This window comes from Tiliqua scincoides, chromosome 1, assembly GCF_035046505.1.
Source record: "Tiliqua scincoides isolate rTilSci1 chromosome 1, rTilSci1.hap2, whole genome shotgun sequence".
Classification (NCBI taxonomy): Eukaryota; Metazoa; Chordata; class Lepidosauria; order Squamata; family Scincidae; genus Tiliqua; species Tiliqua scincoides.
Window position 1 is genome coordinate 39286403 of NC_089821.1, and position 13081 is coordinate 39299483.

A 13081-nucleotide genomic window follows, 5' to 3' on the forward strand; every position below is an offset into this window, starting at 1 on the left:
TAGAGCAGCAGTGCCAAAGTGGCTGCTACTGTATCCAGTCGGTGCTGGGAAGTAACTGGGAATCTCCTCAGGGAAAGGGGATTAAAGTTCCCTTCCCTCAAGGAAAGCCCCAGCCCTGGCAATAGGTCTCTTCGCATCTGCACCTGCGATTTTGCAAGCACAGACATGAGAGCCTCTGAGCTGGTCCTTTTGGCATAGAATTCAGGATCCAGTGGAGCAGGGTTCCGCTGGTCCCAACCTCTTCCCACACCAGTTCCTCCTTCTGCGCTGCCCTTGTCCTGCCCTCCCCCCGCCCTGAAAGGGCACACCGACACCCAGTGATCTCACCCATGGAAGTGGCATATCCTCCTCCTGCTGGCACTGGACCTAGCACCTGACTGGCATGAGCCCAGCACCAGCACTTTTTACTCTCTGGCACTAGGTAAGTATAGGATTGGGCCCTAAATCCCTAGACTCTGAGTGTAAAGCAAGCCTAATGGTCAGTATATGTGCAGTTCATTGTAGTACAAGACCCTTGGGCCTAAGGTGTAAGCAGTTCACCATTGCTGAGCAAGCTTTCCAGTGCGGGACTCTTTGCACTTGGGACATTAGGACTTGCTTTTGTATGCTTTGTGATTCAGCCTACAGTCAAAGATGTGGAACCCAGAGGAACAAACATTGCACACCATTCCAGTTGGGAAATAAAAAATATATATATTGGGATTTCAGTTCACTTTCCTTTGCCAAGATGGAAAAAGGACTTAAGTTAGTTAGAGAGACTTTCTGCTAGTAGAAGGGCGTCTTTGGATCTATCCCACTTGATAGTACTAAATATCAAAGAAATAATATTAATCCAGATCTAAGAGTTAAAGTCTACGATAACCAGAATGAAGTCTGAGTGTGTCATGGGGTCTCTGTATCCCAGATGCTGACATAAGAGCTCTCTTTGTAGGAAAGATGAGGCACCTCCCCTTAAATGCTACAGTGATAAGAGACCTCATCCATCATTGGTAACTTGATAATTGTTCAGACAGGAATGTATTTCTGTCAAACAGAAAAAGGAAGTAGAAAGTTGTGTTTACTCCATTGTTCTCATTCTCATTTCTGCTGCTCTCTCTATTCTCAAATAATTAATAAATGGGAAATTGACTAGACCAGATTGCAAAATGTTTCTCACAAACCTTTTTTTCCAGAATGTACATTGGTTTGAAACCCACTTTGAGTAAGAGCAAAGCTCTGAGTAAATGTTGGGAGCAAGCAGTTTCCCACAGATTCCATACCACAGATTATTCTTTCATACAGAAGTCACAACCTATCAGCGTATTTCCCTGTATAATACCAGATTGAAGTGCAGAACAAAATCATCCGTTTCCTTTCCCTCAGAATGAGAGTCTTATAAGATGCCTCCTTGTCTCTACTACACTCTTAAAGGAACTGGTGTTGGAGGAGTATACTTGTATACTTTGCTATTCTTGTGAGGCTTCCCCATTCACTTACATGGAAGATCTTCATGTGCCCGCATCATTGAAGTGAATGGGAGAAACCCTCGCTTATTGTGTGAGTGCTGTCTTCTATGTGTGTATCTGTAACAATATTCTCAGACCTCTGCTGGATTAGGGTCCAATCCTATCCAGTCAGCGCTGGCCCAGCACCAGCGCTCAGTGTCACAAACATGCCATAAAGCACATCAGCTACACTTACCGCCAGACCACTACTGGTGCCGGCCCAGCACTCATCCACATTGGGCCAGTGCCTGCAGGAGGCTCCTTGCGCACCACCTGGAGCTCATCCTTTGCTCCGGGTGGTGGAAAGGTGAGTGCAGCAGAGGGAGGCGTTCCAGGGTTGGGGAAGGTGTGTCTGGGGAAGGGAGTGGGATGGAAGGTAGGTGGGACCAGTGGAGCTGGCTCTGCCAGATCAAGATCCCTCATTGGGCCTCCTGGCCCGACACAAGGCTGCTTTATTCTGCACTGGCTAAATAGCTGGTGCAGAGTTGAGCAACCCCATTGCGAGCCTCCTCATTACCCTGTCAATAGCTTCCCAGCAGCCATAGCATACAGCTGCAGCCATTTTGGTGCTGCTCCTCCTCTGGGCACCAGAAAACTCAGGATTGGGCTGTTAGCCTGCTATCTTTCCAAAAGGTCAGAACACTGTTTTAGATCCTTATAATTTAGATTGAGGCGGGGTAGACCAGAAATCTCAAATCTTATGTTCTACTGATGTTGATACTTGATACTGATGATGATAATGATTAATACAGGTATTTATATACTGCCTTTCTTGGTCGTTAGATTTCTCCTCAGACTTTATTCAAGGCGGTTTACAGGGGCAGGCTGTTCTAAATCCCCGTAGGGATTTTTACAATCGAAGAAAGGTTCTATCTTTCAAGAACCACAACATTTCAGATGGATTTTTCTGATCTGGTAACACATTCTGGCCTCCAGTTTCCTCCCACACAAGCTGACAAGCAGTTCCTTCACCTCTCACATGGAGAGCAGCCAAGACGCTTCTTCGCTCACACCAAAGAGAAGGTGGAGTAACTCAGCTGGGCTTGTCAGCTGCTTCAAGGTCTCACCATTCACGCTGCTGGTGACCTGCGGATGTTATTTTCAGGCAAACGGAGGCTCTACCCTCTAGACCAGACCTCCTGACCTCCTGATTATACATATATTTAAAGACACAATAAGAATTCATAACACGAAGATTTTTTTCTAAGAAGTCTTATCTATTCACTAGAAATAATTTTCAATATGTCATTCCCCAGATGATTGCTACTTGTGCTGACAACTTGTGCAGAAATATGATTTAGTACTTTGGAAAATAAATCACTGTTACCTGGGGTGGCACAAAGCCATCTTATTTAACGTGTTTAGATCTTTAGCTTTGTTTAAAACTGCATTTCATTTTTTGAAGCACTACAATGTCACTGCAATGGCCTCTAAATCATCTGCCACTTTTCTACTGCGAAATTTTAATGAAGAAAAAGAACATCATAACAGGTCTGATCTTTGGAAAGTCAAACTCTGGACTGTGTGGAAACATCAGCCTTTGGGGATGCATTGACAAAGATCTTTTAATGCAGTGTTCTCAAACTTTTAGCACCAGGACCCACTTTTTAGAATGAGAATCTGTCAGGACCCACCAGAAGTGCTGTCATGACCAGAAGTGACATCATCAAGCAGGAAAATTTTTAACAATCCTGGGTTGTAATTCTACCCACACTTACCCAGGAGTAAGTCCCATTGATTATCATTGTTAAAAGCATATACATAGTAGCCTGTTCAAAGTATAGATCTGTAACATTTCCCCAAATGCAGTCACATACTACGGCAGCATCAAGTTCAATATTAAAAATAAAATATTGAAATGACTGGGGACCCACCTGAAATTGGCTTGCGACCCACCTAGTGGGTTCCAACCCACAGTTTGAGAAACACTGTTTTAATGAATGTGACAGCCCGATCCTAACTTGCACTGGAACAGGCAGGCTAATGGGTCTGTGCTGTATCTAGCACAGGTTTGGGGCCAGAATTGGTGCAACCTGAGACAAGGGGAAAACTTTCCCCTTACCCCTTGCTGCGCTGCACGGGCCCCAATGGGTCTACTTTGATCTGTGCCACCTCAGAAGGTGGCTCAAATCTGAGCAGAACAGAACGGCTTCTCAGTGCCAAACAAGGAATGGGGTCAGAATCCAGCATAACCCGCCAGATCCTGGCCCCACCTCCTGCTGCCCAACTCCTGTTCTTCAACTTCCTTGCGCTGGCCTCCCCGACTCTAAAGTCGGCACAAGTGACTTGTGCCAGCCTAACTCAGGGGTTAGGATTGTGCCCTAAGTTTAATAGATGCACGATCCATTGGATCTGATTTGTTTTATTGTTTTAATTATTTTATGTTTTAATGTTTTAGTATTGTTTTAAACTTTTACCTTGTATTGTTTTTATGTTGTAAGCCACCTTGTGTGCCCCAATGAGTGGTAGGGAGGTGGGGTAGCAATTCAAAAAATACATAACTAAATAAATAACTAAATAAATATCTTCTAAAAATGTGCATTAGTACTCATGAAAGCAGTTAAAAAGTAGTTTATTTTTAGTGTGCTTATCTGGAGAAAAACCAGAGGCGTTGCAGTAAACAACCATTGAAAATCCCATGTTATTATATTGTTACTAAATAATTATTTTAATTGGCTTTCCACCAAAGCATTATACAGTACACGATTACCAAGGTGATGTTTAGATACCTCCGGAGTTACACATCCTTTTAAAGACATCCTTTAACTTGCACTGCTCACTTATATCATGTATGAAGGTTGAATTGATATTGCAAAATACCTTGGGTGTGATTCTTCCTGAAATCAACACATTAGCTTCATGTAGAAGAATCTCCAAATGGCATGACTGAATGTAGTATTTAGTTGCTAATGATGTGCCTGTCTTTTCTCAATTTGGAGTTGTAGGTGCCTGTTTCCTTCTTGAATCAGGTGCATTTTGGGTACATAGTTTTGTGGTCAGATCTTTAGAGAGAGTGCTGGGAGAAAGACACAGCTCTGGCAAGTAATGTTTCATGCCCAAAGTTAAAATGACCAGGGGCAGTGTTGGCACAAAGTTGCTGAGGGCCCGTGGCTGAAGCCTGTCCTGGCTGTTGGACCGAACCAGCAACCAACTGCACCTCACCTCTTGCCATATCAACAAATAGGGGTGTCTTTCATTTTCAGTGGTCCAGAAACAACAGTGTTTTATTAGATGGTGGCAGCTACTGGCCATGCTCTTTCTCCCACCATGTTCCATGCATTGTTGCATCTGCTTCCAAAGCCAGGACACAAGGCCCAAGTAGTCCAGGAGAACCCCCAGAGGTCAGGTCCATGAAGGCTCCATCAAACCTAGAGCTGTGTAAACAAAATAATGTAAAAGTACTGCTCTCCTTCCTAATATATTTTTCTAAATGTATTCAAAAGATATTCATGCTACTGTGTAAACGCTCTCTATACACCTGTGACATTTAAAAGATGACAGCACATCTATTCATTACAAAAGTGAGAGTGTCAACACCTTTGTTGGGATTATGTTTACTGTGCAATAACTTGATTGTTGTTTCACAGTTCACATAAAATGGCTGCTGTTTTCTTACCCATTTCATTTCCGTGTGTTTCAGGCATGAATACTAGCAGGAGCGAGACTGTGAAAGAACCCCCCTTAAAGCCCTCCAGAAGGTCCTTGCCATGCCTCCCTCAGAGCCAAACACATCCTCACAGTCTGAGCAAGCACTCCTCATTTCTTCAGCCAAACCGAGTGCAGCCTCAACCTCAGCCAGTGAGCGCAGGGGCATCAACCGCTACAGTCGATATCGTGTCAGAACGAGGTAGGCATGTGCTGAGTGACATGCCTGAGTTTGTGTTCTAATTCATGATGCTTTCTAAATGTAAGGATGCTAACTTGCTTTTTTACAGCAATGACTGTGATTAAAATTAAAAAAAATTTTTTTCTTTTAGCTAAAGTGATGGAAACCTTGGAAAACAATTTACTCAAGCTGTCTAATACGGAATACAGTGATCCATTTTTAGGTGAGTTTTCCTGCTCAATAATCTATTTCAGTGGTTCCCACTTTTTTTTTTCACTTGTGTACCCCCTGGCAGCCCATACATTCCACAATAACATAAATTGTACCCTTCATCTTGCAGAATGTTTGTAATTAATATAGTTGCTCTTATTTTAAATTTATATGTTTTCAACTTCTGATCCATATCTAAAAAATACATGATGACCAGAAAGTAACAGTTGCTAGGGTTTTCACAGCCAGCTAGCTGCCTTCCTTCCTGCCTTGCCATCCCTGCAAGTCATTCTAATACAGACCTATCTTTTCTCACCATTATTCCATTCTTTTTCAAGCACCCCCAAAGGTACTGGCATGTACCCCTAAGGGTACATGCACCCCAGGTCAGGAACCACTGATCTATTTCTATACTTTCCCCATACTCTCTCTCTCTCTCTCTGCCTTACCAACCTCCAGTTAGAAAATGAGAATACTATTTGCTGAGACACGGCCCAATCCTATCCAACATTCCAGTGCTAGTGTAGCTGCAATGCAGACCCAAAGAAAGGGAACAAATATTCCCATACCTGGAGGAGGCCTCCGTGGCTGTCCCCTACCATTGGATGCAGCACATGTCCCGTTGGCATGGCTGCACCAGCACTGGAAAGTAGGATAGAATTTGGCTCACAAGCAATTTAAAGCAGTGCCTTTGGCTCATCTACACTGATGCTTTGTCCTTTTGGGGGGTAATGTGACAAGGTGGAAATATGAGATGGGGACATTCTGTCCACATGGTCTTACTTGGTGATCATGGCATTGCTTCAGAGCCCAATCCTATGCATGTCTACTCAGAAGTAAGTCCCATTAGAGTCAATGAGACTTACTCCCAGGAAAGTGTGGATAGGATTGGGCTGTCATTCATTTATTTTTGCCCACTGTGCACTAGTGAACCAGTATGTCAAAGAACACATTGTTGCCTGTAAAACTCCAGAAAGCACCTAGAGTACCTAGAAAATTCTTGTGTGCTCTGAACTTTTCAACTTTGGGGACAGCTTTTGTGAAAAGCTGATGAAAGAAGCAAATTATTTTTGGTTCTCAGTTTCCTGGATGGGGGTGAGGGATTGGAGTTGCAACTAATGCCGATCACGCAATGTAAGCAGCGAGATCGGGGTTTGTTTGGCCCAGCCTGGAACACGAGAGTCTCCTCCCCTGTGGGGAGATTGGAGGAGGGCTGGAGCTGGGCGGTCTCAGAGGGTTCTTAAGGCACCAGCACCCAGCCCTCTTCCTTCTTTTGCACGTGGGCTCCATCTCTACTTGTACATTTGTAGAACAGGCATACTACAACAGGAAGCTTCCTGCTTCCGGTTAATGTTCTGACTATATCCCCCTACCATGCAGGCTGCCTGCCTGCCTGCCTACCTGCTTATTATGTTCCTGTTCTAAAAGCAAGAAACGTGCCTGCTTGCTAATGAAGCAAATGGAAGGTAATGGACATGGTGGGTGCAGGGTGGCATGGAGAACCAAGGATATGGATAATTGAATCAGCTTGCTGTTGCTGCCTGAATGGCTCTAAGGACGAGTGGGAGGGGCTGCTTACACTCATATTCAGGAGCCTGCACTACTTATCATTTTGCACCACTCTGGTTATGCTGCTGGATAAGACACATGGTCTCTAATGTCCCAGAAAGCCCTGCCCCGGCTTAGCACCAAATAGAGGAAGGGGAAAATATATTCCCAGTACTCTGCTCATGTGGAACAACATTATGCACTTATGGTAATTTACAAGATTCATAATTTTTGGCACTCTATAATCTACCATCTGGATCGTCTACTGTATTTTCCCAAATTAGATTAAAAACAGAGACTCTGAAGGATGGATCAAGAACAAACTCAGTTTGCTGTTCTGCTTCTTACCAGAATGCAGCTGTGACAGGACAAGAATGTAACATCTGAATTAGAGCCCCTCCTGTCGCAACGTGTCTCCAGCAGCAGTTGTCACATGCCGTTCCAAATTTGTGGAATAAACATATGTATTCTGAAATAAATGCCACTCATTTCAAGGGGGTTGTTTTCAAAATAAGGAAGGAATTAGACATCATGGGAGGCGCAAGGCTGCTGCCAGATAAGGCATCAGCTTGTTGATGGCTTCACTTTCCCCATTGTTGTGAAATACGCTGGCAATGTTTGCCCAGCTTGAGCCCAGAAAAGAACTTGAAGGGTTTGGTAATGCTCATTTCAAAAGAACAGAGTGCATCAGAAGCCCCTGAATTTGTCTCTCCAGCATGGATTAAAATCTGAATGAAAGAACAATTCCTTGTTAGCCGTCCGTCACCCTCAAGCCCCATTCTCCATGCTCCCTGGCTGGCAAAGGATGTGTCTTCCTTAAGGAGCTGAATTCAGATTTTTCAGTGTTTGGGGGGAAGCTGCTTGGCTCACATCCAAGCCAATTGGACTTGAGCCATGGGGAGCTCGCTATTCACTATTCAAAACATGTAGCATCATGCAAATGTAAATGCCCCACCCCATTTTGTTACACTATTTTTTCACCAAAAGTGACCTTAACAAAATGACCACAACAACGTGAATATTTTTTTGTAGGGTGGAGAAGTGAAAATTTTTCAAACATTTGAGGAAGAGAAGAATGTAAAAAAATTCCAGTTCAGGGGATTTTTAAAAAGGACATGAGTAGAGGAAGAATAGGGGAATTTACAAAACAAAATTCTGAAGTGGAAGGGGTAGGCGTACCTCCACTGGGTTTTATTGGCTGCAGCAGAACTCTGCAATGTACAGTCCAATCCTGTCTGGGCTGAGTGCTGGCAGAATGTGTGTGCCGCCAACACTGACTGCTGAAAAAGTGCCGTAAAAAAAGTATGCTTTCTGGTAGCTTGCTGAGTAGTTTGCTGCTGGGAGACTGGTGGGAATACCTTCCCACATACATTGTCAGCTCTTCCACTGCCCACCAGAGCAGGTAAGCCAGTGGGACAGGTGGGAGGAGTAGGGGAAAAGCTGAATGTGGGTGAGGAAGGGCATAATAGAGTGTGGGGAGACTCTGAGGGAGTGGATCCGGCAGAGATGGCATGTTAAAATACACACATGTGCATGCATACACATGCACGTCACACACACACACACACACACACACACACACACACACTGTTTTCATCTCTCCCCCTGCAAACAGCTCTCTGAAGTGAATTGGGAGAACCTCCCCCACAATGAAATTTGTCAAAAAGACTTTTTTTGTGGTTCAGATCAGCAGAAGTGCAGCATCATTTACTCTGTACTGTGATGACTTGATACTGGCTGTTTGTCACTCCTCCTCCACACTGTCAGCTTTCCCTGTCAGGAGTTGAGGAATGCACAGCAGAGCCCCAGCCAGCGGGAATGTACAGGTGGACCCACTTTATCCACGAGGGTTCTGTTCCTGGACCTCTTGTGGATACCAAATTTCGCGTGAAACCAAGTCACACAGATTTCGGGCACCCACCAAGCTCCGAACACGACCAAAGCCTTGCTCTGTTTGTGTCTAGAGCCGTTCTGAGGCTCAGCCTCAGCAGGATTGCCTCCAGAGCATTGCCTCCAGAGGTCCTAGAAGGGCACTTGTCTAGGTCTGCCTGAAGTATCCTTAAATTTGCAACTCAGACTTTATGCAACTCAGGCTTGAATGCAACAGGGTTCAGGGCATCTTTGTTTTTAGAGTTTTTACATATGATCGTCAAAGTGTTCTTTCACACCCAACCTGATAAGTGGGCCTTGTTCTTCCCCTAAAGCACTTTAGCACTGTGCTAGTGAATGAAAAAAAGGAAGAATGACACGTCTATAGTCAGTACTAGAACACTCATGGAGCTTACCAAACACAGATGATTAATGTGTTTCATTTCCACAGTGATCTACTACGAACTGTCCCATGAGGACATTAAAGATGGATCAGAATTAAGTACGGGATGTAAATATTTAATCATGCAGCTTCAAGGAAGGGCAAATAAAAGGAAAAGCATACAGTGGCTTTGTACAAAAGAAGGCAAGAAAGCAGCAGATACTGAACCCTTTAAAATCAGTGGTAAAAAATTCCAGGTGAATCTTCAAGCCCTTTAGGAAATGCGCCGCTATGTTGACAACCACAAGAGATTTGGAATGAATGTGGCTTACAGTTCCGCTTCATGGTTTTGACATGAAAAATTCCTTTGAGAAGCTGATGGATGGAAAACTCCACTGTAGGAAAGTCTGCAGCGGATGCATCAGCATTGGAATTTTGGTCCTTGGAACTTTCAGAATTATCTGGCTTATCAAAGAGCGAGAAGCAAATGCAGAAGAAGCAAATTTGCCACCTAGCTAACCAGCCAATCACTATAGCCTGCTGGGTATTTGAGGCCCCTCCCTTTGCAGTCTCAGGCTGGTAGGACCAACTGGAGATGCATTGAATCACTGCTAGGTTGCCAACATGGCTGCTGCAAGAACTAGGCTGCTGTAGTGTAACATGTTCTGTGTAGAAACATTTGTCGCATTCAGAACTCAGAGCCTGGAAAAGATGGTGGCCTACTTTCTCACAGAATCTGAGATGGTACTCAACCCAGCAGAAATATACTGGGTCTGTGCCTATCTCTGTACCAAGGTAGATATGTAGAAAGATATTAAGAGCCCCGCTGGATCAGGCCAAAGGCTCACCTAGTCCAGCTTCCTGCATCTCACAAAGGCCCACCAAATACTTCAGGGAGCACACAAGACAACAAGACACACCCTGCATCCTGGTACCCTCCCCTGCATGTGGCACTTTGTTTCCACAGTTGTTGAATTTCCTTGACATGGAGTTCACCAATGTTCCTGGAACATTAGGTTTTTCTCATGTACAGTAAATGTAAAACCACTTGTCCTGCAGTTTGATTGCCAGAGTTGAGCACATATTGGGATGACAGGCTAGTAACCTCGCAAATTCAAAGAGCTCATGTCATGTAGGGTCTAAGAAGCTGAGCTGTAAATCAGGCATCCATTATTGAAATCTTGTTTCTAGTAGGACTTCACTTGCCCTCGGCAAGCCACTCAGCAGCACTGAGTGAGCAGACATGAGTATTAGCATGGAGGGTGATAATAGACTAATAGGCCAATCCTATGGGGGCCTTATGATGGCAGATCTTACAATCTGTGACAGTAAAGCACAGGACAATGGTGCAAAAGCTGTGTCGCTGTCATGCGCACCATGACTGCCAACACAAATGGCTGGAGGCCCTGTGCAGGCCCTGTGCAGCACGCAGAAGCCCCAGCAGAGCAGGTAGGACAGTGGGGGGGGCAGAGAAGGATTGAGGAGATTCAGGAAAGGAAGAATGTGGGGAAGTGGGTTAGAGGGGGAGGATCTTAGTAGCAGCCATGCACACCAAGATCCTCTGAGTCTCCTCAGACTTGCACCAGCAAAATAGCTGGTCCGAGAAGGTTCACTGGAAGCCATGCCACTTACTGGAAGCCCCACTTCACTGTCTGCATCTCCCACCAAGTTGGGGAACATAGAGTCTAATCCTATCCAACATTCCTGTACTGATGCAGCCATGCCAACAGGGTGAGTACTGCATCCTACACTGGTGGGACAGTCATTGAAGCCTCCTCAAGATAAGGGAATATTTGTTTTTTTTACTTTGGGGCTTCATTGTGGCTGCGTCAGTGCTGGAAAATTGGATAGGATTGGGCCCTTAGAACCAATCCTATCCACTGCCAGCAGCACGAATGCAGCTTCACCAAAAAGGTGTACACTGATTCCAGCAATGGGGGTGGGGCAAGGGCAAATATTTACACTTACCCACATAAGCCCTGGGACTATCTATGAGTCTCCTCGGACATACACCACCCCTTTTGGTGGCATATGTCGGAGGAGAGAAAAGGGACAGGAAGGATTAAAATGGAGGGAATATGTTCTGGTGTGTGCCATTGCCTCTGGATCTACCCCTCCCATCTCCTCTCCATTCTAGTTCTTACCCCCCTCTGCACCTAGTTACACCCCCAGTTCTCTCACTCCCTTCTCTTTCCAAGCCCCCACTGCTGGCTTACTGGATTCAATGGGCACATTTGCAGAATGACCACCAACGGAGCGCTGCATGCACCATTTTACAATAGTTTAAAGTCACTTTCACTGTCATATCCTCCTCCATTAAAGGGAAAATGACTCTCTAGGTTTCAAATTGAGGAATCCCCTCCTCCCAAACACACCAGTTTAGTTATGGTTACTATACTTTATATTTTACTATAGTAATTGCATCTATTTTAAGAAAGCTGTTGTCTTCCCTTATGCCAGTCCTGAATTTAACATATGCAAATAGCTTCACAGACAAGTGATCTTTGTGGACAAAGGCAATACATATTTATTTTTGGATAAGAGGAAATACTGTTGCTTTTAGATTGGGAGTGGAAATGTGCCCAAGCATCAATCTGGTTGCAGAGTAATCCATAGTGCCAACATATTAATTAACCTAGAATTGCCTTGAGAGTTCAGATAAACTGCAGAAAAGCTTAGTAGAATTGTATCTTTTTAAAAAGCTTACCACATTCATGTGAGTAAAAGATGCTAAACCAATGAGTTTCTCAAGGGAGCAATTCAGCATAAATAAAGAAGAATCTAGGCTTTGATTTTTCAAGATGACATAGCTAGATTCATCAAAGGAATCTGAATTATCAAAGTAAACTTAAGTTTACTGTACTTGTTAATATTCAAAATCTGTATGGTAACTACTATTAGACTTTTATTTTTAAAGGCTTTAAGGTTATAGATCTTTGAATCTCAAAGCAGAAACGTTACTTTCCTTTTGCTAAAGTTTACTTTCCATTACGAGTCTGACTACTGTGGGTATCTTATAGGATCGCCCTCCCATTAGCTATTTTCATGGATAATCAAATCCGTGGTTAGCTTGCACCGTGGTTGGCCTACTGTAAGGGAGGCCTCAGAAGGCCTTTCAGGCACATTCAGAAGGCACTTCTGGTTTTCAGTTTCCCGTGCCTCAGAAAACTTTCCAGGAACATTTGGATGGCACTTCCAGTTGCTTCCAAGACATCCTTGAAGCCCTCCAGCTGCAGGGTCGGCACTTGCATTTAAGCAAATACACAGGTGCCAAACTCGCAAATAAGGAGGGCCCACTGCACTTCTTTCTTGGCTCACAAATCTCTGGGACAGTGCAGTGGCATAGCTAAGGGGGTGCAGGGGAGTTGCACTGGGCATCAAGCATTAGAGGGCAACAAGCTGAGCTTGACACTAGTGACCAAAAATGTGAAAATCTTGGTATATATGATTAATACCATCATGTTATACATCATTGGAAAGGTAATTTAATGTAGAATGCAATGAAACAAACCCCATTGGAATATCTGTATTCTATCAAAAGTTATGGCTAATTAACCAGAAAATGAAAACATAATTGCCTTATAGAACAAAAAGTAAATTTTCTTAACTCAAAACCGACCTATGACACTGACTGTTGTTCAAGAGGTGCCCCTCTAATATTTAGCAAGAGAAGAATAACCATCCCTCTTCACCCCAATACAGTGTCTCGAACCTATCAGGGGCACACTTTTTTATTTATTTACTTAATTAATTTGATTTTGT

At 44.1% G+C, this 13081-nt stretch overlaps 1 protein-coding gene across 1 annotated transcript in view; it reads left to right on the plus strand.

Annotated features, from left to right (window-relative positions):
* The window catches only part of ANO3 (anoctamin 3), a 295226-nt gene that overhangs the window by 161608 nt on the left and 120537 nt on the right, over positions 1 to 13081 (plus strand). The window contains exons 2-3 of the mRNA XM_066626992.1: positions 5125 to 5331; positions 5462 to 5533. Of these exons, the coding sequence (XP_066483089.1) occupies positions 5125 to 5331; positions 5462 to 5533 (279 nt within the window). The remainder of the gene's footprint in view (positions 1 to 5124; positions 5332 to 5461; positions 5534 to 13081) is intronic.